General features: G+C 49.2%; 2 protein-coding genes across 14 annotated transcripts in view; one reads left to right on the top strand and one right to left on the bottom strand.

Annotated features, from left to right (window-relative positions):
• Positions 1 to 467: 467 nt before the first annotated feature.
• On the bottom strand, positions 468 to 12,173 carry C7H3orf18 (chromosome 7 C3orf18 homolog). Of its 9 annotated transcripts, none has more exons than XR_010614275.1 (9): positions 12,059 to 12,173; positions 9,878 to 11,317; positions 9,470 to 9,612; positions 8,532 to 8,629; positions 8,253 to 8,445; positions 6,860 to 6,885; positions 5,084 to 5,213; positions 4,093 to 4,236; positions 3,133 to 3,171 (listed from the first exon to the last, which is right to left on the bottom strand). XR_010614275.1 is itself a non-coding variant. In XM_065687133.1 (9 exons), exons 2-8 carry the CDS (start codon positions 9,972 to 9,974, stop codon positions 4,124 to 4,126), a joined length of 696 nt encoding a protein of 231 aa, XP_065543205.1. In that variant the 5' UTR covers positions 9,975 to 11,317; positions 12,059 to 12,173; the 3' UTR covers positions 3,137 to 3,171; positions 4,093 to 4,123. The 9 variants fall into 9 exon arrangements, 8 of the variants coding, with proteins under 8 accessions (XP_065543201.1, XP_065543208.1, XP_065543207.1 ...); XM_065687133.1 differs by having other exon boundaries at positions 3,137 to 3,171; positions 4,093 to 4,132; XM_065687129.1 differs by lacking the exon at positions 4,093 to 4,236 and having other exon boundaries at positions 468 to 3,171.
• A 191-nt stretch (positions 12,174 to 12,364) lies between these two features.
• Positions 12,365 to 25,449, top strand: part of HEMK1 (HemK methyltransferase family member 1) — a 28,380-nt gene continuing 15,295 nt past the window's right edge. The window contains exons 1-4 of one of the 5 annotated variants that reach the window (XM_065687718.1): positions 12,365 to 12,508; positions 14,594 to 15,005; positions 15,484 to 15,575; positions 18,271 to 18,364. In XM_065687718.1, the coding sequence (XP_065543790.1) occupies positions 14,757 to 15,005; positions 15,484 to 15,575; positions 18,271 to 18,364 (435 nt within the window). In that variant the 5' untranslated portion in view covers positions 12,365 to 12,508; positions 14,594 to 14,756. Of the gene's footprint in view, positions 12,509 to 14,593; positions 15,006 to 15,092; positions 15,132 to 15,483; positions 15,576 to 18,270; positions 18,365 to 21,580; positions 21,647 to 25,449 lie in introns of those variants that run through there. The other 4 variants (XM_065687720.1, XM_065687719.1, XM_065687723.1 and 1 more) reach the window with 4 other exon arrangements.

The raw sequence follows: 25,449 nt of genomic DNA, 5'->3' as shown, positions 1-25,449 counted from the left end.
CAGAAGATGAGGCAGAAAGCAAATCTGAAATACACCAACAGTATCCTCATGGAGCTACTGCTGCCTAAAGTGTTCACCCCAGTGTGGGCAGGCTATCATGGGCTGGAGGTGAGCTGATGACCCCCTGGTTTGTCCAGGAATTCAGCTGGTTAAGGGATATATGGCAAACAGACAAGTTAGAATTTGTTTTCCGGCACTCTGGATGCCCGGGATCTGCTAGGCTGGAAGCTCTTCTTTCCTGACTATTCCCCTAAGCACCAAGATCCTCGAGTTCTGAGGTTCCATGCTGTGGAGCACTAAACCTTGACCCTGAAGAGCTTGTCCTTCCGAGCATTTACATGCTTACTTCAGTCTGTGAGTGGGGGAATTCACTGCTTACAAATCACCAATGGGTACCAAGGATCCACTCCAGCAGTTGTCTGTGGAAAATGCAAGTGATGGGGGGCAAAAAAGACAATCAGACTGGATTTCATGTAAATAATTTAATTAGATTTCAATGCTTAAAACACTTGAATTAAATTACATCATAATGCTTCTGCAAAATTGTACATACACTTCCAAGAACTGTGAGAGGAGGCGCTACTGAACTAAAAGAATACTCCAGTACCAGCCAAGCAAATACCCATAATATTCTTTTAGTCTTATTACGTGTACTTCTTTAATCTAAGGGCAGCCATCACAGGTCAAAGCCTACCATTACAGGAAGCATACTCCAAGAGAATTCCTCTGTAGGTGTGTTTGTTATACAAGGTACAACTCAGCATTCACGTGGAACAAGGTGCAAGTGTTCACACCCAAGCTGGCAGATGCACTGCTTGGCAGCTGCCTGGGCAGCACATGGGCTTGGGTAAAGAGCACAAAGCAGGCTGTTGGTTTGAGGAATCAGCTCAGCTTACATCTGTCTTTTATTGAGTTGAGAACAACAAATGAAGTTCCAACCCTAAGAATTCTAAGGGAAATGCCGTGATTCAGGGCAGCCACACACCCCTGCTGCTGCTTGCATCCCTGTCCTGCAGCAGAGCGCAGGAATGTGACAGGCAGCGACGTGCCAGCTGCTGAAGGGAGACATCTGATGTCACCGAGCACTTGGAGGAGCTGGTAAGTGTGCATGTGTTGGGGGGATGATGTATTTATTTCCTAGCTGCTCACACAGACATAATCTCTCGAGAGACCCACCAATAGTGTCTGAATTCTAAGCCAGATTACAGTATTTTTACCCACACACTTTCCTTCCGACAGCATCCCCGGAGTGCAAACACCAGCAGCAACCCGCAACCCAGGAGTGCCTCCTGCCAGGTACCCTGGGTATGGAGGATGGGCTGTTTTCCACAGGTAATGACATTCTGAGCTCTAGTAGGCTCCCAGAACTCCCTGATTTTAAAAGGAAAGGGATACTGAAAAATGAAAGCAACTTAACCCTGTAAAATGGCCATGAGGTGTCAGTGAAGGAGGGAGGGCTGGTAAGGAACTGTGCACTGCAGGGTCAGTGGCACATGCCCAGGAATAAGTCTGCATTTAGTAAATATGGAAAAGAAACCAACAAAATCACAGTGGGGAAGAACAAAACAAGATTTGGGAGAACAAAACCAAACTGGCAGGTCCAGACTTGCAACAAAGCACATGATACCTGAATTCCCACTCAACGAAACGTCCCCTTGCATAAGTCTACCTTTCAAATCTGCGTTCAAATTCCGGCTTGCCCTGATTCCCTTTTCACAGGTGCTGTGGATGGAATATGATCTGGCAAATGCATGTACTGCAAAAATCTCCAGTGTTCAGTGCATGGCTGGGCACTGATGCTCGTGTGCAGGCTCTGCTGGCCTGCTCTGCAGCATGCAGGGCTGGTGGCCACCAAAAGGCTTTGCAGAGGATGGCCCCATGCCTAGGTGGCCAGAGACCCCTTTGCACTCTCCTGCAGCCCTAAAGGACACACAGGCGGAGATGCTGCAGGGTTACAGGGAACTCCTGGCTTACCTGCCTAGTCTCACCTCCTGCGTCAGCAGAGGCTAACACAAAGCTCCGTGTTTCCTTCAGCAGGAAGAAGAGAGGGCTCTGGCTGCAGGTCCTGGCAGGTAAGGAAGGATGAAGCAGTTGTTCAGTGACCTCTGGGGCAGACATGGGGCTGCTGTGATGTTGGGTCAATACTTGCTTTTCCTTATTTAACAGAAAATATTTCAAGGTTTAATCTTTTTCCTGGATATCACTCTGCACCGTCGAAACTTTCCTGAGCCAAAGCAGGTGAGGGATATGTGGTATTGGAACCACAGTTCTATTCAACTCCTCTCTGTGGCCCAAGCACCATTATTTCTAGATCAGCAGCAGCAACTCGTAGACAGACACTGACACCCCTGCCTCTAGCCTAGCTCTGTGAATTCTCCTCTCTGTGGCAGCTCTAGTTTGGGGTATTCTGCCACTTCCTCAGTTAAGATGTAATCAGCCAAATCTTCACCATTTCACTGCTTAAAGCTAGTGACCTCCCCATACTACAGTACCACTCTGGGTGCACATTTATCAGCAGCCCACAGGCCACAGGGGAGATAAACCCATGGTATGTGTTGTTTGTGGCGTGCCTCAGATTGCACTCAGCCAGGGAAGTCAGCTCTCCTTGCTCAAAGGGCTTTGCCCCCCCTCCAGGATCTGCCAAAGCTGTGCTCACTGTACAGAGAGGCTCATTCATCACTTTCCTTGGGTTCTGGTGGCACAAAACCAACAGGGAAGCTCTCTGAAACATGCACCTCTCCTTCCCTGACCCAGAAAGTGCACCCATGCGCTCTGACAAGTTAACCTACAACAAAGCAGGCACTGTTCCTAAGCACACAGCTTGGTAGATGGTATCAGCTGGCACCGGCCCAGAAACTGGAGCTCAGGACCTTTTAGTGGTAACAGACACACCAAAAAACCACCGGTGCCATCACACAGGGTTTGCTTCTCAAAGTGACCATGGTTCCCAGCGCTTGTGCCCATTTGCAACACAAACCAAAGGGGTGACCAGCTGGGCTCAGTGGGCTGGCCATGCTCATGGGAAGTCATTGGCTTGTTGGCTTCATCCTCCCCAGTCTCAGCAGGATCCCAGAGCAGGGCAGGTACTGTTCATGCATTGATGGCATTGGCAACGTCTGCGAACACAAGACGGCTGGGTCTCTGGAGGGCTCCTTGACTTGTCAGCAGAATCTGCATTGAAGCAGTGAAAGATGAGACCCAGCAAGTCTGCCTTCGCTCAGGTGCGTGTGCTGGGGCACACACTGCACAGGATTGTAACTACATTCTGCCCCTTGCTAAGGGGAGACTGGCTGACTAACACGGCATTAACACGGCTGCGACGGGAAAATACAACGGGCCAGTGAGCAAGTCAGCACACCCATGCCAGTTCAATTATCCCCACATCACTGGATTACTGGGTCTCATTATTTGTATCAATGCAGCATGAAAAGACCTGAAACACCAAGAAGGCCTGAAAACATGCCATAGAGTGAACTTTGTTGTTTTAGACTCTCCCTCTATATGTTAAGCCTTTAAACTTGAAATTTTCCAAGCAGAGGTATCTGTGCATCAGCAAGCTCTGGAGGGATCTCGGGTATCCTGCTGGCCAGGCCCTGTATAGGAAGGATCTGCTTTTACTGTGATGGTTTAACTCTGGCCATGTCATTTCTCCCTTTGCCACCTGAAAGGAAATGTGCTCTAATAGAGGGATCTGGTGTTTTCCCAGTATGTGCTACTCAGGAGGACAAGATCCTTTGCTTTTATACAACAGCATTTCTTGCTTTTCCAGACCAGTGTATGGAATATGTTGACTTTCATATTCCAACACACACATCTCCTTTGTGCTCTTTTGCACGTTAGGAAGCGTGTCTTAAGGTAAATATTTTATAATTACAGTGGTATTTATTACCTCCTCTTTCTGTTTCTGCCCACGCTAAGCTTGCTGCAGGTTATCTGAAGGTGTAAAGCGTGGGGAAATTGAGAACTGTCTGGGAGAACTGGAACTGGAAAAGCAAGGGAAGACATGGGCAACACAGAGCAGCTGGAGAAGAATTCAAGAAAGGAGAGATGTCTACTCTAAGGGGAGGCTGCATCACTGGCTAAAAGACATACCTGTTCCAACCGTGCCTGCTGGCTCTGGCTTTCAGATGGGCTTTTTGTGTGGTGGTGGTGACAAAGGAAAGAGAAAACACTGTGAAGCTGGCTGCAAACAATGTGAGAAACCCTTCTTCCCTGTTTCTCCTAACTCTTGGTACACTGGGGAAGGAGATAGTTTCTTGTCAAAGACCCATGTGGACAACTGGCCAAGTTATTAAGCTCTTTCCTAACTCACAAATGTAGTAAGTCAGTGGTCTCTAATGGCCTTATAATACCTCAGCATGCTGCATGCCTTTGAAAGCTCAGAAGTGGTCAAAGTAAAGGCTTCTTCCCCTCTTCCCAAATTCAAATAGAGAACCCTCCTCCCTTTTCTCTTTCTGAGCCATGTGCCCAGGAAGGTTGGCCTGGAGGTGCTGGCAACACCAGATGTGCCATGCCGTGCCATGCCATAACAACATACAGGCTTTCTGCCTGTGTTCTTCAGGGCTTGCAGCACAGTTAGCTGTTAGGATTACAGGCTTTCCCTCAGCAAGGCCCTGTTCCACACTTGCATCCTTAGTCAAAGCTGGGACACCTTAATACTGGGTGGGAATTACTTGCTTTTCAGGGCCAGGACAAAGGAGCCTCAATATTTGGAGGGCATTGAAACCCCATCTCCCAGAAAATTACATTCATCCTACTGCTTCCTACTGCGCATCCTACAGGGGTGCCCTGGGTGGTAAACTGTAGTAAACACACCCTTAATTACTGAAGCTGCCCTTTTCTCTTGCCTAGTTTGAGTAGAGCCAGCACTTTGCCTCCCCAGGCTCTTTGTCCTAGCTGCCTAACCCTTCAGTCTATCCTAAGCACTCCAAAACGCGCAAGCCCAGGGCTGGCAGAGATGGAACAAATACTCCTGAAGTCTTACATGATTTCTTTACCCTGCAAAGAACTCCTTGACTCTGTAACAAAAGCAGTGTAGGGACCAGTGGTTGTAGTAACAGACTCGCTGGTCCCTGCTGCCTACCTTGCTCTGTGATGCCTGGGAAGATGCTGCATCTCGCCCATGTTCCAGCAGCTCCTGCTCCAGTTCATCCTGTTCCTCAGTGGGATCAAAGTTGTACATGGGCATGAGCTGGTGCCGTAGCTTCTCCAACCTGCCCATGGGAGGGAAGGGAAAGGGTTGGTTGAGGACAGATGCTCAGGCTGCCTTCCCTGCCCAGTGCTGAGGCTTTCTGCAGGGTCTTTCTCCTGCTGTAAAGGGATTCTGCTCTTGTTGCCCTTGATGGATAAGGGTTATGCCATGTCCTGTCCTGCAGGGATGAGGATAAGAACCTACTGCACAGAGCTGGCAGGAGTAGAAGATACCCAGAGAGCAGTTACAGGGATTAATTGCCATCACTAAGCTATGCTGGCAGGCATTAGTCACAGAGGAATCAGACACGGATTTAAATTCCTGCAAACCTTAAAAGATCAAGCTTTCTGTGGTGGGACAAAGACAGTGAACATAGTGCCTAGGCACATTCTGACTTTTCTCCCTGTCCTTCTGCCCACAACAGCCAGTCCTGCCATGTCATGCTAAGTCTGCCAGCAGAAGTCCGCTTCTGGCTCGAGTGGCCTCAGAGTAGTACTTTAACTCTGGGGCTGAAATACGTAAAAATGAATAGAAAATAATAAAAAGAAAACAAGAGAGAGATTCTCACAGGAGGCTGATGCTTGTGGACAGACTGTTCTCACTCTTGTATCACCACTCCAAGTGACAGAGCTATAAACTATTACCCCATGGGGCCTTCCTCAATACTGGGCAGCTCAGAGATGGAAGATGGGTGGGTGGGCATGCTCCTGTGAAAACACTGAGCCCTGCCTCAGGCTGTAGCTGAGTTTTGGGGGTGGGAAACACAAGTAGTTACTGGCAGTGTCACCACAAGTATCTGTTTTGGCAAATGTTAGGATGACACACTCCCTCCCTGCTTCTATATGGGTTTGCCAACACAACCATTATCTCCAGCAGTGCTATGTTCACAGGCCAAGCTTTAGCTGCTCCTGTGGCAGCAGCCGGTCCTGGGCTTCAGGGTCTGGCTTGGGAATTTTACAGTGGGCACCAGCCCTTCTTAAGTGTGTTAAGTGAGCACAGCTCACTTCATGGCCATGCCAGGCCTGGCACCAGGAGTCAAGCATGGAGAAGGTACCATATCTAACGGGTCTTCAGCAGTGTCTCAGCTGTCAGAGACAAAAGAATTAAGACATGTCTCTCTGCATGCTGCTCTCATCTCTATTTCTAGCCAGTAGCTTAACAAGGAAATCAAGACACTAAGTTTTGGGGTAGATAGCTGCACCTCTACACTACACTGCTGCCAGCTGCTGTGACTGCAGCTAAACAGCCTGTCAGCCTTGCAAGGCCAGTGTCATTGCCCAGGCTGTTGGAAAACATAGGGATCTGGGAATGGCTGAATGTGAGATCTGCACCTCTCATGACAGAGTGCCCAGTTTCTTTGTGTACTTGCAAGCCTTTTCTCTGTTTTAGCGCATCCCATAGATAAGCATGAAGAGTTTGCAGGATCCCTAACGTCCTCCTGCTCATCCATGTTTTCTTTTCCAAAGCTGCAGAGGAGTCTTTAAAGCTTTGTTGATAGAAAGTGGGTCAGCACCGTGAGTGCAGTGTCCCTACCCCTGCCACATTCACACACACCTGATTCCCTGGACAACCATCCCTTGCACTCTCCCCATCTTGCTGTCTCCTTCCCAGTTCTCTGAGTTTTGAGGGGCACTGAGATCCCTTCAGCCAACAACAGATGTAACTTACCTCTTCCTCTTCCTGATATACAGAACCTGAAGGAGAAAGAAAACCATCATTATAACAGCCCCAGTAGGATGGGGAAGAGGAATTTTGGGCACAGGGCACACGGAAGGGAGGTGCAGCAAGTCTGGTGTCACTGCACACTGAAGCAGGGGGAAGGGAGAAGTGACAACCAAACATGAAATTCCATATGCATCAGTGTAAGCTTGGTGGCACACCATGTCTGACACTAAGTGCTCGAGTGGCCTGTTATTAGGTGTGTTAGTAGTAGTAAGAGTATTAGGTGTAGTATTATTATTAGGTGTAGCTCAGCGCGTTTCTGGTGGCTGCAGGACATGTACTGCAGTTTAAGTGGATGAAGAACCTTCTCTTTGTGATTTCCATCTGTAAATTCCCTGCGGTGCTGAAGTGCTATAACCCCCTCGCCAGTATGAAGGGAAGAAGCAAAGAGGACATGCTCAGTGACTTGCCTCGTGTCAGCCAGTAAGAGTGGCTGTGCTGGGAAGAAAGGGAGGCTTTTGGCCTCCAGAGCCTTGTTCTGAGAACTACGAACGCTGGATGTTGCTCTTGGGAACTTATGACCATTTCCAGGATAATGTTTCCAGGTTCTTAAGGGCTTTTGGAATAACTCCTCCTTGGGCCTGCAATGAAATGTTGCAGTAGTCCCTCTCTGTAGTCTCCTCTGATGGCTGTATTAGTGAAGCTCTTCCTCATACGAGGAATGGGAGCTTGCTGCTACCTTCTGTTCTCTGTTGGCAGGTAAATGATGTAGTTATATATCAGAAGAAGAAATGCAGCACTTGCATTGCCCATGTCAGGCCCAGAACTATAGTATCTGAAAGCTTCTGCCTGCAGCATTAATGGCAGGTTTAGTTACACAGCAAACCCTCAAGCACTTTGCTAATACCCAGCAAGCAGAACCTTGGAAATACAGCCCAGAATGAGTAAGTAAAATAGATCCAGGCTGTTTTCATTCAAAAAAGGCAGGACCAAAGACGAGATAAATGTTTTCAACAGTCTGCTTTAAAAGTCAGTTTGGATGAACTTTCCTGCAGGGCCCCAGTGTTGACAAAGTTTAAATCAACGCAGCTGTTCCACTTAAGACAGAACAGAATTTGCTTTGTGTTCTTTTAACTGAACTTCCTATTGCTAATGAACACTGATGCTACATATGGCTTCCTCCAGGCCTGCTGAGCATCCCGATTGGATTAGACCTCAAGGGAACTGCAGAAATACAGAAGCACTGGATAAAGGCCTTATAAAGAAAGGGATCTGAGGAACGATCACCTCCCAGCAGCAACCTTTAGCAGAATGCCAATAAATTATTCAACCCAGATCAGTCCTAGAACCCCTTTGCCACCCTCAACAGGCCACAAAATACTTAGCAGGGCTCTCTTACCATAGCTACTGCCAACCCAATCACAGTAATGATCCCAAAGGACAGCAGCATCGTGCTCAGGCCGGGTCCAGTGCTGGTCACATCTGGGATTTTGGTGCTGTTGAAACTGGTAGTGTCAGGGCTTACAGTAGCTGTTTCTGGTACAGTCACATCCAGAGTTGTCCCTGGGTCTGGCCTGGCTGTGGTGGTGGTGCTGTGATACAAGTCATGCACAGAAGGTGAGCTGTAACTCATCCTGTCAGCTCTTGGTAGCTCCTTTTAACAATGTGTTGTCCTCACCCATCAGCTACAGAAGCGGAGAGCTGCCCTTCATATGGTGGCCCCTCATGTAAGACCTGTCCTGTAGCATCACCGCTGATGGTTTTCTTCATAGGAACCTAGGAAAGAATGAGACAAATGAACAGTGCAGAGCTCTTAGAGACAGGCAGGACATTTTCCAAAGCTTCCCAAGTCACTAGTACAGTTGTTGAGAGCAGTTCACAGATGCCCACTCAAGAGTAAGATTTTTCGGGGGTGCTGAGAGTCCCCAAAGCCATGCCTTATTCTTTGAAGTCAGTCATACACTCTCACCTTACTGCTTCAGCTCTGCCTCCTTACAGGCACTTGGCAACAACCCCAGAACCCCACATCTTTGGTCTGCTCCAGGCTGAGCCAGGAGGCCTTTATCCACCACAGGAGATACAGGGTTTTCCTGCTTCTGACTCTTGCTGTTCATTTTTGGACAGTTACACAGAGCCCCTTATCAGTGGCACTCGGCTGTGAAGCATCTGTATCTCAGGATGCTTCTTATTGCATCCAAAGTAGGACTTCCCTGTTGTGGTACACACTGGTGACTGGTAAGTTACTGCACTATCCATCACCCCACTGTCCCTTACCCCATGCACTCTGTAAAGGCAGCTTCCCTAGAGCAGAGAGTTGCAGGGAGTATTTCTCAAGTCCACCATGAAAGCACCCACTCAAGCTTACTCATGCACTTCTTATTATCACTATTAATTTTAAAACGAGTCCAATTTTGGTTTGAAGTTGTGAAATGTGATGGATCTATTCATGCTGAAAACATGAAAGTCTTTAATTGCTTCATGCTTCTATTGTGCAAATGATCAGGAATTGCAAAACACCATGGGGATGATCCTATGGGAATTGTTTGCAAAACTTTGTTTATAAACCCACTGTTTATAACATCAGTTCCACAACTGCTCCCATGAAAATGCAGCTACCTCTGGACCAGAGCAGTGCCAACCCCCAGAACTACTGCAGCAGTCCTCTGGTAATTTCTTTGCAGTTGAGCAGACATTACATCTCTGGACTGGAATGCAGCCGGACACAGGGGCTAATGAGCTCTGAATAGAAAAAGATGTGCCTGCAAAGAGAAATGAGCCATTGTTCTGCTCTATTCTATTCTAGGCAAGGTTATTGTGCAGTTCCCATTACCGCAACGCCTTACTGCTGCCCATAACTGCGTTAAGCAGCATGATTAACATCTGTCAGTAACGACTGCAGCAGAGAAATCACACCAGGCAAACAGCACCAGCCCGTCCTGCGGTCAGGCAGCAGCACAGGTAGCCACCCGCACTTGCACAGCACTTGTCCTGCGTCTCCCTGAGCAGGTAAATCTCTCACCATACCTGCAGGATCTGTCTCACAGGAGTTGCTGTGGGAGCTGTCAAACTCCCAAGAGTTTCTAAGAGAAATGGGAAGACAGCAGCTGTGGTCTGGTCCCATCTAACACCATGCCGAGACACGAGTTCACTGCAGCTGAAAGGGACCGTGTCCTTCACTCACCACCAAACCACGCATGCTGAGTTTAAACCATGTGGCACCAGGATTTCCCAGACCATTTCTGACCACAGAGGAGCTCAGGTTTGGCACAGTCGGCACAAAGATGGCAAATTTGAAATCCAAGTGCCACAACAGCAGCAGCAGCTACAGCCCAGCGCAGCAAGGGAAGGGACTGTTGAGCAGGTAGTGGGCAGATGGAGCAGCTGCTCAGGGGGAATCACTGATTTGTGCTGTTCAGGGAACCTTCCCATTACAATAATGCACAGTTTTAAAAAAGCCACAACCAAGGAATCAAAAAGTAGAAAAGGAGCCTAAGTGAGAGGAGTGAAGCAGACCCAAGGCCTTTGCAAAGGATGGCTCTAGATCTTAAACAGCTCCTGAATTATGGAAACAAAAGGGGTTACACCTTCATTTCAATGCGGTGTTAGTTTTGGAGAAGCACTGGAACTTGGATGTTGACGCTGATACCAAGCCTTGGGTAAGACCTCTTTTGTCTGGACCACACACTGAGCTGCTGTGCATTGCTCCTCTGAATAAAGTTAGGCTAGGTTAGAACTAGACAGCAGAAAATCTGTTCAAAGTGGGAATGAGGGCTTCTGTCCATGCTGATGGATTCCCAAGCATAGAGACCTAGTTCGAAAAGCAGTCCTGTATGAAAGGACATGGCTTATACAACCAGTTCTACGTCCAGATGAGGGTATTTCTGCTCCCAAGCCCCCTTCTGCTCCAGGTTGCAGAGGGCCAGATGGGGAGGCTGAGTGCAGGGCCCATGGCTTACAAAGCTAGGGCTGGGAGTCATTGATCTTTCCCACCACCTTCCTTCCCCAGTTGTCATCCTGGTGCTGGAAGTTTGAGCTGCAGGCTGGGCACACTTCAAGTCTCTGATGGCTGCTCTAGGGCCAGGGACTGCTACTACCTATTGCTAGCAGGTTCAGCATAGTCCATGCACAAACAGACGAGGAACCACATCCTCAGCTGCTGCTGGTATTCTTCCATTGCCTGCACCACCAGAGCTTCTCAACATAGCCAGGGCTGGTCCATGCTGGGCTCTGTTGGGTCTGGGAGTAAGGAGAGTGTGTTTCTCTCCTAGCCAGCATTTCCAAACCAGTCTCTGGTAAGTGCTGCGGTGGCCAACAGCTCTGAGATGCAGATCATCGCGTCAGGCACTAGCTTGAGGCTGCTGGCTTTTCTGAGCCTTGGTTTTAATCTCTCTGTGCCGCAGCTTCCTCTCGGGTATGCCAGGAATAGAGGGTTTGTCACAGGGATGAAGGTGGCTCACAGGGTCTCTGAATGAAGAAGGCAAATAATAGCTAGAATTTTTTCTCCATTACTTCACCGAGACGAAGCGTCTCCAGTCATTCACAAGTGCGAGCAGCACCGGGCTGCTGTTGCCTGTGGGATGTGGCTTCCCAGTGTGTGAACTTGTGGCTTCGTCTCGCCCTGCCATGGGCTGACCCCTCCCCAGGGCAGCCCCCAGCGGGGGGGGGGAGCCCCGGCCGCGGGTGCCCTCTGTGCCGGAGCACCTCGGCCGCCGCCCTCCCACGGTCCCAGCCCCCGAGGCACAGGCGAGGGGACCCTGCCCAGCAACGTCCCCGCTCCTCCGGCTCCGCACTGACAGAAACGCAAGCAACGGCGGGACCCGGAGCCCGCTCCGGGCAGTGCCACCCGCGGCCGTCTGCGGATGCTTCCCCATCCCGGGGGACGCTGCCCCATCCCGGGGGACGCTTCTAGACGGATAACGGGATATACGGCCCCTCCCGCTCCGCAGCGCTCCCGACGCGCGGACGGAGCGGCCGCCGGGCTCGCAGCCGGCTCCGCGCCCGCTGCTCCGCCACCCGCAGCGCTGGGCCTCGCCCGGCCGGGGCTGGGCGGGCCTCGCCGAGGCGAAAGCACCAGGGCCGGGACCGGGGTCCCCGCCGCCGGGAGGCCGCGGCAGCCCCCGCCTGCGGCCCGGCCCGGCCCTGCGCCCCTCCCTGCAGGCAGCCGCGTTTCAGCGCTGCGCCCGCTGCGCCGGGGCCGGCACTTACTGAGCGCTCCCCGCTGAGGCGTCCGGTGCCCCCGGAGCGCCGCCGGCCGCGGGGTGGGGGGGGGAGAAGGGGGCGGCCGGGCCCCGCAGCTCCGCGCGCTCCGCCGCACGCCCGGCGGCCCCGCCCCCCGGCTCGGCGCCCCAGGCGATTGGTTGGCGCCCGCAGGGCTCGTCTCGCGGTTGGTCCGTGCCGCTGTCAGTCACGCGCGCGGCGGGCCGGCGGGGAGGCGCTGTGGCAGCGCGCGGCGGGGCTGCCCTCCCCGTGTCCGCCGGCCCCGCTGTGGGGAGCGGGGCGGGAGCGGGAGCGGGAGCGGGGGCGGCTGCGCCGGGCCCCGCTGCTCGGGGAGCCCCGGCTGCGGCTGCAGCCCCGCCGGTGGCGGCAGCCGTGAGGGGAGGCGTCGCTGTGCAGACGCGCTCGCCTGTGAGAGGCCCCGGGCCTGCCGCCGCCCAGGTAAAGGGACCCCCGCCATGGCCGCGGTGCCCGGCGGGGTGCTTGGCCTCGGTCAGGGCATTGCGCGGGTAGGGAGGGCCGGGCCGGGCCAGCCGGAAGGAAAGCCTGGATCCGGGCCGGCGGTGTTCTGTGGGGCTCGTTTGCCGCCCGCTCGGTCACCAGAATGAGGTGTGGATGGGCAGCTCCCTGGCTGGCAAGTGGGGCCTCATACCTCCGCCCTGGCCTAGGGACTGGCCAAGCTGAGTACTGACCCCGTGGCACAGAGATACCAGCTTGTACTGTGCAGGTCCTGCCTGAGCCTGTGAGCAGGACAAGGAGTGCGGGGCAGGGCCGAGCCTTTCAGCAGCCACCGCTGTGCTGGGCTTAACTGAGTGGGACCAAACCACACAGCTGTGGGGAAACATTTGTTCCCTGCCTGTGGGCAAACAGGTACCTGCACCGAGAAGCAGCTTGCAGGGAACCTCGCATTGGTACCTGGTCTGCTCTGTTAGTAATGATGGTAGTGGCAGCATTGTTCCAGCCATGGGAAACGATGGGTTAAAGAATTATCTGCCTCCCTAACAGTAGTGGTTAGTGTTTTATTCCTTCAGTGTTCCTCTTTGGCAGTACCCCCAAAACAGAGCTTTGGAGTGTGGAGCTGCTTAGGTAAAGCCTAGCTGTCAGGCTCCTTATGCATAACATAAAGACAAGTTTTCATAGGGGCTGCTTATTTCTGCTGGAGGGTAATGAAGCTGGTAAGGAGGGAATACTCGGGCTCTTTGAGCACCCACCCCTTGCCAGGAGGTAGCAGATAAGCCAGTCTTGAGACCTTTGCTGCAGAGTGTGCCCTATTCTGTCTCTCTGGGCTCTGGTTTGATTTTGCTAAGGAGGGCCTGACTTCTCCCACAGTTTTGCTGCGCAGCAAGAGCAGGGTAGGCCCCACACTGCTGCCTGTGCGGGTGCTCCATGCAGCATGGTCCAGGGCTGCTGCAGGGGATGAGTACCAGCGTCTGCCCAGGTGGGAGCTGACCCAGCCTCCCAGATCTCTCTGCAGCATCAGTCCTACAGGGCAGCACCCTGGCTGTTTAGTTGTTTCTGTGGTGGTTTTTTGGAGTATAGGATGTTGTGGCTTTTCTGAGAGGGTGACAGAGAGCAGCCATCAATAGAGGTATGGGAATGGATGCTTCGGGAAACCCACAGTGGCCCCAGGGACTGTGAGTCAGAAGGGCAGGAGGCCCTCATTTCTGATGGATCGCAGCAGGAAAGCAGTTTTGTTTCTCTCACACAGTTCCAAGTGTGATATGCAGCAGCTGTTCTGTAAAGCTCCATCTCCTTTGTCTCCTGCAGTCATCTTGTTTCTTTTCCTTCTGTCTGGCTCTGCCTGTTCTGTTCTTTAAAAGACTGACTTCTTTCTGGCAGGGTTTGCCTTTACTGGCCTTTGTATCTTTTAAGTGTTTCCCTTCCCTCTAGTTGTACCTTGTGAATTTTTCTTTCTTCTCTGCTCTTAGCAGCTCAGCCCTGGTGTTGTGGCCCCTTGTTTGCTCTCCGGGGATGGTGACAGTGTGGAAGACCCTTGATTTGTGGAGTCAAGGTCTTCTGTGGGCACACCTGCTAACCCAGGACTTGTGGTTTATGAACAGAGAGAGGAATAAAGAATCTAGGAGAGACTTAAGGTGTTCCTGCAGGGAGCCAGGATGATCCACTTGTGGGGTGAAGAGCCAGGGGGTGGTGCTGGAGGTTGATGTGTCTGTGGGTTTCTGGGACCAAGGACAGGCAGAGCGCTGTGCCTGTATTTGATTTTGCAAAGAAGGGCCTGACTTCTGACAAGAAGGCACGCTTGCTTCTGCCCTGCCACGGGCATGTACTGGCCTCCCTGTAGCTCTGGTCTGTGGAGATGGGCAGCTTTGCAAAGAACTGGATTGCGGCAGCAGAGCTGGTTAGCTGTTACCTGAGTCTTCTGTTGGGGTAATCCTTTGTTATTCTTAGGGTGTAATGGTTTTTTACCTGTGGGCTGGGATTACAGCAAGCAGACTGCATTTTGTCAGAGGGGAAGAAGTGATTTGCTAGCCCAAGGGATTCAGGCTGTTCTCTTGTCTCATTTTCTAGACCAGAAGTGCTGCAAACCAATGCCATTTTTTGTGCTGCTGTGAAGAGATCTATTGACTGTGCTCAGCTGGTGCTTAGCCACAGTGGCTTGTGGTAGCACTAAGTGTCCTGTGAGCCTCAGCACTGACTGGATCAGCTGGTGGCAGGAACTGATTTTGCAACAATGAGATGCCTCACACACACACTGCTTAGGAGGTTGTTGCGTCCCTCACCTCAGTGCATGCCAGGGAGGTGGAGTAAAATCCTCAGTCCAAAGCAGTCATCTCTGAGGCAGAGCTGCGGCGCAAGGCCTGGGGTCGTGACTGCCACCGATGTGGTCAACTACTGGCAGAAGGTGTTTGAGACAAATGGTATCCCTGAAGCACGAGAATCCAGTGAATATATCGTGTCATTTGTCCTAGGAGCAAAAACAGTTAAGTAATACGAGAAGTATATGGTCTTAGTGTGCCTCTCACTTCATCGTTTTGTTGAATCCTTTACCTTTCTTTATCTCTTACAGGAAGTAGAACAACTTTTCCTTCCTTAGGTTGCACAGAAGGTGAGGCATAGTTTATTTATGCCAATAGAACACTTGGGTGCTCTTGAATACCCTCTCTTGCAGAGACGGAATGTAACCCATGGCATACGCACCCCCACTGTACCCTGACTTGCTTGGTGGAATGTTCCTTAATTTTACTTATTCTTCTGAGCCACAAAACTAGCGGAAGAGCAGTTGTACAGGTTTTGTTTAAGGCATGCAGATAGGTTTGCCTAATCATTTGTTGTTTCTAACAGCCCCTGGAATATGTGTTTGTCAGAATACTGGGTCTCCCTGAAGGATGCTTTTGGGAGGGTGCAGAGGATGCCCTAGTGGCACAGGTGGGCAGGTTTTAATGTGACTTTGTCTTCAGTTTCAGAGCTTGAGTTCCAAAAGCCTCTGCACTCTGCTTACAGCAGCGCAGCAGGAGCAAATCCAGCAGCTGAGCAGCAAGCGACTAGAAAGGTAGGAGCATCTTCTTACAGTCATTCGTTTGGAAGGTTTTCCTTCAGCCTTAATAAGCTGGAAGAATGGCAGCAGAGAGAAGACAGAAGACCATTAGCAGCTAACATGTCAAGTAACAGTGCTGTGTTTGTCTCTCAGGGTGACTCAAGTGATGGGCATTTGCTGTTGTCAGGTAGCAAATTACCTGTCTGTCCTGTCTGGAAGCAAACAGGGTTTAAGGGATGTTGCAGAGGAGCAGGGAACTGGCAATACTGACTTTGAGTTGGGTACATTTTCATTAAGTCCTTCTGTGCTTACAAAATTGAGCCCTGGCCCCTCCTGTCTTCAGCTGCCAGTCCTATACTGGTCTGTGGGGCTGCTGTGCTTTCTTTCTAGGCTTTGAAGAGGGATTTCCCTGGTGTTTAGAGGTTGCTGTAGCTTTGGGCTCCATTTGGGCTCCATTTTCTTGCTCTGTGAAAGAAAGCTTCTCTTAATACAAAAATTAAATGGGTTTGCTGTGAAAGAGCTACCTGGAATCAGGCTTGCAGGTTGCTGTGTCTTAAGCGCTATTAAGATTGCAAAAAATATCTGCTGTTCCACATGGAGAACTGAGGTGTGGTGCCACACAGCAGCTAAGAACATGGCCCCAGAATTCATAGAGACATGGAATCATGGAGGTTGACAGGGACCTCTGGAAATCTAGTCCATCCCCCCCGCTTAAAGGATCAACTGGAGCAAGTTGCTCAGAGCTATGTCCAGTCTGGTTTTTAATATAACTAAAGATACATGGTATACAGCATCTCTGGACAGCCTGTTTGTGACCCTGTGTTTGACCACCCTCACAATGTAAAAAAAGAAAAAGGGTGAGTGGTTCTTAGATGAAATTGTCTTCTGTTTCAGTCTGTGCCCTTTGCTTGTCTTTTCACTGGATACCACTGAAGAATCAGGCTCTGTTTTCTTCACTTCATCTCACCAGATACATGTGGTTATTAATGAGGTTTCCTTGCCCTGCTCATCCAGCCCAAGCCTTCTCTTCTCAGGGTTCAACTGTCCCAGCTCTAAGTCTCTCCTTGTATGTCAGATGCTCCAATCCCTTAATGTTGGCCTTACTCCAGTATGTCCATGTCTCTCCTGTACTATAGGACTTTACATTACTCTCTGCTGAATTTCATGAGGTTCCTGTCAGCCCGTTTGTCCAGCCTCCTTAGGTCCTTTGGAAAAGTATCACATCCATCTGGCCTGTTGACCACTCCTCCCAGTTTGCTGTCGCCTGCAGACATGTGCTCTCTGTCCCTTTATATAAGTTGTGAATAAAGATGTTATGCTATATTGGCCCCACTCTCTTGACACCAGGGGGTACGCCACTAGCGATCTGCCTTCAGCTGGACTTCATGCTGCTGAGCACAGCCCTCCAAGCCTGTCAGTACAGTCAGTTTTTAGCCCACCTCATTTACCTAGTCCATACTTCATCAGCTTGTATACGAGGATGTTATGGGAGACACCCTTTCACAGACACCCCCTTGTCATGGGGAAAGAGCTTGCGTGCCCTTGTGAGGTTGGGAGCTATGCTGGTGGTGGCATATGCCTTTGGTAGGGTCTCCCATACCAGACAGGTCTCAACTGAAGGGTCAGACAAAGTGTGTCCATGGGCAGGATGGGCTCACTAGCCTTCGGGCAACCATCCTAGGAGAAGGACAACTCTAACTTCAAACCTGGGCAGATGGATCTCGTTTAGATCTGTAAGGCCATCCATCTAAGAGAAGGATACTCTAATCAAACCTACGACCTGAGGACTTTGCTGTCACCGCCCAAGCTCACTAGGCCCTGGCAGATAAACCTCAGGTGTAAAGGGTGGGGTCAGTTCCGCGCACGCTGTGCCTCACCTAAAAAATCCACTGCACAGGCCCGAAGAGTTTACCCACACTTGCAAAGCCCTGTAGCCACAGCCGAGGGACGAAACGGCAGGTGATAAGGTGCACTGGAAGTCGCAGACGCAACCCTGCATGCAGGCGGTTCAGGACGTTGGTTGTTCCATAACACCATTGTCTCCTTTGAGAACTCATGCAGAATTATTCTCGAGGAGAAAAGACAATGTAGAAAGAATTGCGCCCTGCCTATACCACCCAAGGAGACCTTTCACTGTGCTTTTTGCAACCAGATTTGCCTATCCCACATTGGCCTTTTCAGTCATCAGCGCACCTGTAGTAAGAGTGGGTAAAGCCCTTCCCAAATCTTCGTTCGCGAAGTCAAGCCATGATGATGATGGGAGACAGTATCAAAATCCTTAAGAAAGTCAAGATAAACAGTTTTGGTTGTTCTTTCCTCATGCGCCGAGCTAGTCACTGTGTCATGGGTGGCTGTCGGGTAGTGAGGAATGATGTCCCCTTTGCTGGCTACTCCCAGTCACTTTCTTGTACTTGGTATGTTTAGAAACAATCTCTAGAACAAGTTCCATCACTTGCCCCAGTATCGAGGTGAGGCTGACTGGCCTGTAGTTCCCCAGCTCCAGTGCATGACGGCAAACTCTTTTGTGGGAATGGAACTCTCTTAGAGTGCACATGCACATTGCACACACAGTTGAGAGCCTTAGGGGTGTCTAGCTGCTCACTTTCAGAAGGGTGACGTGTTAGTAATGAGGTAAGCATGGTACTGGGAGCTTTTCTTGCGTAACAAGGTGTAGTCCTGAAGTGTTCACAGTTGCTTTTGCTTGCCACAGAATGCCGGTGCAGTATGTACTTGGTGAGTGGGACTTTCAGGACCTGACTCTGAAGATGAGACCCCCAGTATTTATTCCTCGGCCTGAAACAGAGGTATGAATGTGGGGAACATGGTGGGGATGGGCTTGAATCTCTGAATGACGTACAGTACAATCACAACATTGCTGTGAAGGCATCCTGTATATCATGAGGTTGTAGTGATGAGGTCAGATCACTTCTTTTGGAATAGAGGGGAATTCTTAGCTTGTGATCTGGAACTGATGGACTTTGCCTCTTGGCTTGGAACAAGAGGTATTGCAAGCTAATGTATCACTTAGTTGCAGAGAGCCATCTCCACTGATGGCTTTCTTCCCGCAACTTGGCTTTCTTTCCTTCTTTCTGCTGTGACAATGACTCCTGGAAGTTCAAAACCTATGCTGCTATATCCTCCGTGGCCTAGTACTTTGGTACAAGGATAAGAATCTCAAAGGTGTCCAAAGGTTGTTAACAAAATCCTGCAGTAATGAAAAGGTGCTACTGGAAAATGATAACAGATTCCAGAGAACTTGTTTGTCCATGTGGAGACTAAAACAGTGCAAGCTGGTAGAACATAGCAGGTACCACCTGTCTGATGGCTCCACTCATTCAGACAGAATGTTCCCTACTGACAGGGTCAGAAGAGATGTCAAGGACTGAGTGGGCTTTGAGATGGGAAGACTGCCTTTGGTTTTTCTGGGGATGAGATAGTATTGGGAATGTGTGGAGAAAGATGTGGCTCACTGGAGAGGATGCAGTCTGCAGAATCCTTCATCTGACACCTTTTATTACACAAAAGTCAAAAGGCAAAGACAGCCTGTGCTTCCATTATGCCCTCTGAAGAAGAGGGTGCTACTAAAATCCATTAGAGAGTTCTGGACAATTTAGTGGGAATCAACACTTAGACATCCTCTCATCTCAGCCTGTACAATAATACTCAGAAGCAGAGCCTTGGTTTAGTGTGGGGTGTCAGCAGCACCTCACTGAGACCCAGCAGGCCCCTAAGTCATAGTGATAACACTTGTGTCCAGAGAAGGTGTGAGCTCTCTTTTGTGTCTGGCTGTGATCGCCCCATGGTGATTAAGTTTGGAGATAAGGCTCTAAGGAATAGTTTTGCCAGTTGGAGCCCAGCCATGGTTAGCTTTGTTACTGCCAACGGTATTTCTGCTTGGGGTGATTCAAGAGAGTATTTCCAGCCTCTAACTCCCCATTAATTCATGAATACAACACGAGCATTGAAATGAGGGAGAACCTGTGTGCTCTGCAAGTCAGAACATCTGTTAGCAAGGCTTCCTCTGGTGCTGTGCTCTCGTTCTCTCCATGCAGTGCCGGGCTTCAAATAAAGGCATGTGGAGTGGAAGCTGGGGTGGCTAATGCTTGAGAATGTTGTCAATTGTGCCCATAAGCATGATTTTGGTAAAGCATCTCCACTGGCCCATGCTGAAATGCAGTGCAGTTGAACATGCTGCGTTTGAAACCACGTAACATACCCTGGTGCAAAAATGTAGCATAAAAGAGCTTAACCTAAACCTCCTCTCTCTGGGAAAACTATTTGATGTGTCAGGGTACTTACTATGAAGACACATTTTAGCACATTTATTATTGAAGGCCAGGAGTTCATGAGGACAGCTCCAGAATGGAGCTCTGTTGGTAACTGAGAGTTTTCTTGTGATGCGGTGCTGGGATGGTTACTTGGACAGGAAGAGCACAGGGGCAACATCCAGCTATTTAGCAGCACCTGGCAGGACATTGTTTTAGGCATGTGCTGCTTCCAGGAACCCTGTACTGTGTGTAACCTGTTGCACAGTGAGTTGGTGTCAAGATCCTTTCCTTCTGCTAGCAAGGAATGGTTGATCACCACTGCCTAGAAGCTGTGTGTGGTGTGTTTGGGTTGGGGTTGCCCGTGTTTTGTTTCATGAGAGTAATTTTTCCAGGCTTCACTGGACTTTAAAACTGCAGTGTAAGTAGCTCCTATCAAAAATATTGAAGTTAGTTGCATCTGTTGCTCTCTTCTTATTTAGGATTTGTCTGCAGCATTCTTAAAACCAGTAGTGCTGGAACTTTTCCCAAATAATGTCTGTAAATAATCCTTGCTCTTTAGGAAACGGTTCATTATCAACATTGATAGCCCAGGTTCAAGCTGCTTATCTGTGACTGCACACACAAGCCACATGGCTTTGCCTTGTCCTTGGCTGAGTAAATGTGACTCCATGAATTGACTTGTTAGTGCAGATACACAAGCAGCTGCAAAATTTGTTTCCTACTTACATTTGTGTACCTTCTGCAAATGCTGCTGCTTGTTGACTCTGAGTCTGAAAAGAAGAGGAGCCGGTTTTATGATGCACATTTTATTCTGTTTACAACAGAAGGTTTATGACTTGCTCCCAGACGCGTTGGTAATGGCATGAAGTTAAACACAGTATGACATAAACCACCAGCATTGTTTCAGTCCTGGGGACAGAGACACACATGCAAAGAGAAGCTCAGTCGTCTGCTTAATTTTGCTCTGTGTGAAATCTGCCCCTTTAGAGTCTGTTAAGTTCTCTCTGGTAACTGAGGCCTTTCCCATTTGCTTCCTCTGGGAAAATCATTTCAGCACATGTGGCTTTGATCTCCTGCTCTGTGGGAATCCAGGTGGGGAGAGACAGGCAGCCAAAATGAGGAAACTAGCAACTCCTGTTCAAGCTCTGAGTAGGATAACAAATCTGATTGCATTCACTCATAACTTCTTGGGGTGCAGGGCTGATTGATACTCCTGTGAGCACAGCCATGCTGTGCTGAGCCAGAGTTTTGGTAAGCAGCCCTCAGTCTCACCTTCCCCCAGTTACCCAGCCTGCTGTGAGCAAAGCTTTGGACTCACTGCTGCAAGTGCTCAGTGGGTCTGTGAGGGCTCGTGGAACTCGGTGTCGTGCCTGCTTTCCTCATGTGCCCATCACAGCCACGCTTGTGCAGTGGGGAGGTGTTTAGGAGTGTGATCAGCCTCATGAATTATCTTTGTTATGTGATCTTTATTGTAATGTCAAGGAATCCCTGTCTCAGCATTGCTCAGTCACTATTAATGGGGAAGAAAGTCCTTTTCCCAAAGCAGGGTTTCCTAAACCTCAGGCATCAGCCTTGTGGATCAGAGGAAAAAATAGGACAAAGAGGAGAACTCAGCCAGCCGTGGATACGTAATCCCCTTTTTGTCGAGGCAAATAGAGGCTAAATGAAGCCTCATAATGACTTCATTAAGGAAAGGTTTGAGTTGGTCCAGCACTCCTTTGGAGGAGGTAGTTTGAGGTAGCACCAGTCTGTTTCCCCTAGAGGGCACTACAGGCTTAGACTCCCGGAGTTCCTGCTAGCTGTTTCCTATTCAATATGGTAGGATTTCTGGTGTTCGTGGTCCTCTCCTCTCTCAGATGCTGTGTTTTAAAGCAAATGAAGGCTTATTTTATTTCATTGGAAACAAATGGTCATTTTTTAATCCCTTGCAGTTACTGTGTGGGTAGAGTCAGGTTCTTGGACATTGAGGTTTTGTTTTTGCTGGAGGGAAGCTGCTGGGAGGAGAGCTCCAGTTCTGCTTGGGAGGATTGTCACAGTACCACCATCCCCTCTGACCCTCAGGCCAGCCAGGAGTCCCCTGGTTACAACTCCTTGACCTGTTTTGATCTCAACAGCTATGTAATTTTTCTGTCTTGGCTTTGTTGTGGTGGCTGTGCCATGTGAACAGTGTGCTGTCCTGTGAGGGGGGACACTAAGGATGAATGTTTAGCCTGGGAGACATCTTAGGGAAAGAAATTGCAAGTCTGTGTCGCTCTGAACAGTTTTAGTAGTCATGCAGAACAGATCATGGCTGCAAACTTCTTTGAGAGCGTAAGGAAAGACTTAGTGTGTCAGGGATCTAGTTCAGTCTAGTTCAATGTGCTGGGTGTGACTGGGGCTTGTAGCAGGTGGAGCAAAATTACAAGGGAAAAGATAGGCATGGAAGGACACCACCCCCCCACCCCCATCTTTTGACAGTCAGTAGTTAAGGGCTGGTTTTAGCCAAAGCTGGATTTGGGTCTGTTGTGCTTCATAATCACTAATGAATCTGTCCTCCATTCATTTGTTTAATCCTCTTTTGTGTCATCTGTGTCTGATGATGCCTCCACAACACCATCTGAGTGAAGCTTTCTAATTTTGTGTTGTAAGGGGGAAGAGTATTTTCTTTGTTTCTGGTGCTGCCTGCTCACTGAACAGGAAAGCCCTTACTGCATAACGCATAAACTGTTGATGCTCTCTATAGCATTTGTAGCTTGTAGTCCTGTTGCTGTCTAATGAATTGTTTTTCCACTTATGATTTTCAAGTTTTATCTTGTTTCCCAAGATAGATTGTTTCTTTCCCATGATAAGAACGCTCAATAAACCATTGCTGTGCACTTGCATCTGTCAGGTGAAGGGCAGTCATTGTGCTGGGGTGTTCTAGGAAAGCGCTTTAGTCAAAGATTTGCTCAGAGAAAGCTTTCATGAAGTTTAACCTTACTTCTAGCTAAACATAATCATTAACCTTTCAAGGAGGTCAAGCACTCAGAGGAGAGAGGCTTTTGGCTTCCTGACACGTATATTCAAATCTACAGAGTGCAAGGTGGGGCCTTTTTCTAGTGCTTTATGTCAAAAAAGTATGCACATTTCCTGTTTTAATTGGTGCTGAAAGGAAGGGCTTGATGCAGAATGGGCTTTCATTTCCCTAATTTCACTGCCACAGATGGTTACATTCTGGTAGGGGCAGAAGGTCACAGTGTCCAGTGAGTACAGCCATTGATTCAGAGACAGGAGATGGACCTTTCTTTCATGATTTTGCCTCTGACCAGTTGTGTCCTCAGGAGGAGCTGCTTCTTTCTGAGTCACTGGCTTTGCAAAATGAAAAGGATAATGGTGCCCTATCTTGTATGCAGCATAAGGTCCTTTCTCGAAATACATATAAACTCCTATAAAGTACATTGAACACAAATGCAATAGGGCATTATTTAATAGGTCAGAAATGAACTGCTCCTTGCAAAATGTAGCTGTGAACAAATGCTCTGAAGTTGGAGCTTTGCTGTTGTGGCCTCACATGGATCAGGTTTTGCCTGTGTGAGAGGCAATACTGTATCAGTATGTTGGGGGGAAATATTTTCTGAATGTGGGCTGTGGCACAGAGGGCAGGGAGTGGGAATGACAAAGGGAGCCTGTTGTTGCTGCAGAGCAGTTGGAATTGCCCTTTGAGCTAGGCACAAGTGTTTCATAGGATTCTATATGCAGAGACAAATAGTGCAGCCTGTGTGTTGTGGCTGAGGGGCTTCTCAGAAGCCAGAAAAGCAGCTCTTCTCAGTGCCAGAAGTGCTCAGAGGAAGATTTGGGGTTTAACGGATAGTGGCTGACCACAAGCAACTGTTTTCAGTGGGCTGCTCAGCAGGCTAATGTGATCCTGGTGTGTGTTAACAGGGGGCTGCCAAGTACAAGTAGCAGGATTAAATAATCTGTATACTGCAGTAGTGGAATAGCCACAAAAATATTATGTCCAGTTAAGTTGCTACTGACTGCTTGACAAAGAAATGGAAAACTAGGTTTGGAGAAGAACCAGTAGGTGGATTGACAGCTGGAACAGCCTGTCTTGTTGTGAAAGACTGTTTAGCTCATCAAAGACAATCTTAGGGGTTAATTACAGAAAATTGATAACAGAAGTCTCTTTGGTTTCATAGACAAGTGTAGAACAAGCACTGTAAATGCAGACCAGAAGAAAAGGTGCACATCTCTAACAGAAAGGGTTATTAATTACTGAAGGAGCTTAGCAGGATTCTGCTGCTGGCCACTTTCAAATCAGGACAGGATGTTTCCCCGGGACAGATTTCTTCTTGTTCAAAAGGGAATGAAGGAAGTAACAGGGTTATTCCTGGCTAACTAACCAAGACGAACTATGGCAGTACTTTCTTCTGGCTTCCTATGTGAGGAAAAAAAGGCTGTGCTAGTGCAGAGGAGTACTTCAAAGTTGGTGATTTCCAGGGCAGATTCAAAACCATAAATTTAAAGCAAAAATCTGTGCTGAAAGCAGGGAAAGCAACAGCTGATTTAAGCCATACACAAACTGTTCTCCGGGTTAACTTATATAGAATTTGCTAATGTGATTTCACAGATCTCTGTGGTCTTAATCCATTTATATTTTTTTGCCCTTAAAGAGCTCTGTGAAGCCTTTAGCTTTTTAATCTCCCTTTTCTGATTGAATGAGTGTCTGTATTTCTGTGAGTTTCAGCTGAGTAGCTTAACTCATCAGCAGTGAGAGTAGGATTTAGGGCTAGGAACTGGAGAAAAACAAGCTATAGAATGGCTGTAACAGGAAGGATGGGCCTCAAGCAGATTCCCACATGAACAAGGGGTAAAAATACATTTCCTACTTGGGCTTCTTTCAGATGTACAAGTAAGTAATGGAATTCGGGAGCTAGGGATTAGTGAGCTGGACCAGTGCATCTGTCCAGATGCTGTATCTGGCAGTGACCAGTACCAGTATCTGCAGAGAAACAAAGTGCCTTGCTTCTGGAGAGATGTGCCTAGAGAGAGGTTTGTGCTGGAGACCTGAAGTACAGCCTTTTACACTGCCTTTGTTCCACTCTTCTTGCCCCTCTCGGGCATGGTTAAGTTTAGATGTGACAACTGTGGTAATTTCTCTTGGGCACTAGCGTTCAACCCAAACCATTCTATGATGCTATGTATGGGTTGTAAAGATTGCTACCTTTCGGTACAGTCGTTTCTGGGTGCTGTCACAGCTTCTCTCCCAAGAGGTGACACAGCGCTTGGCGTGTGCCCTGACACATCAGGAGCTGCTCCTGTTGTGTGACAGAAGCCAAAGTCCTTGCTCAGTACTAGGCTTGCCTTTACCTGTTTGTCTGTCATTGCTTCTGCCTAAAGCCACCTTTTCTTTCAGGGTCAGTGGCTCCTTCTGGAGTTACTTTGGTGTTTTGCTTTGTGTTTATAGGGGGAGTTTCATGGGCTTTGTGCAGTGCTTTCTCTTTTCTACTGTGGTGCCAAGCAGAAGAGCCCAGAACAAAACTGCCATAGCCTGCCTGCCCACTAAGTATTTGGCTCTCTTGTGGCTTGGTTTTGGAAGGTGTGTGGCGGTGATGTTCTAGGGCCATTGCCATGAAGTTACGTTTCCAGCCTGGCTTCCCAGC

This window comes from Lathamus discolor, chromosome 7, assembly GCF_037157495.1.
Source record: "Lathamus discolor isolate bLatDis1 chromosome 7, bLatDis1.hap1, whole genome shotgun sequence".
NCBI classification, from domain to species: domain Eukaryota; kingdom Metazoa; phylum Chordata; class Aves; order Psittaciformes; family Psittacidae; genus Lathamus; species Lathamus discolor.
This window is presented reverse-complemented; position numbering and strand designations above follow the sequence as displayed.

What these genes read in the sequence shown, in the direction of transcription:
- C7H3orf18 (XM_065687129.1), bottom strand. Translation starts at nt 9,974, where the DNA reads ATGGGACCAGACCACAGCTGCTGTCTTCCCATTTCTCTTAGAAACTCT. An exon ending in TTGGGTTGGCAGTAGCTATG is followed by an intron (nt 6,886 to 8,252) that starts GTAAGAGAGCCC and finishes TTTCTCCTTCAG; the next exon opens with GTTCTGTATATCAGGAAGAG. An exon ending in TATATCAGGAAGAGGAAGAG is followed by an intron (nt 5,214 to 6,859) that starts GTAAGTTACATC and finishes TCCCATGGGCAG; the next exon opens with GTTGGAGAAGCTACGGCACC.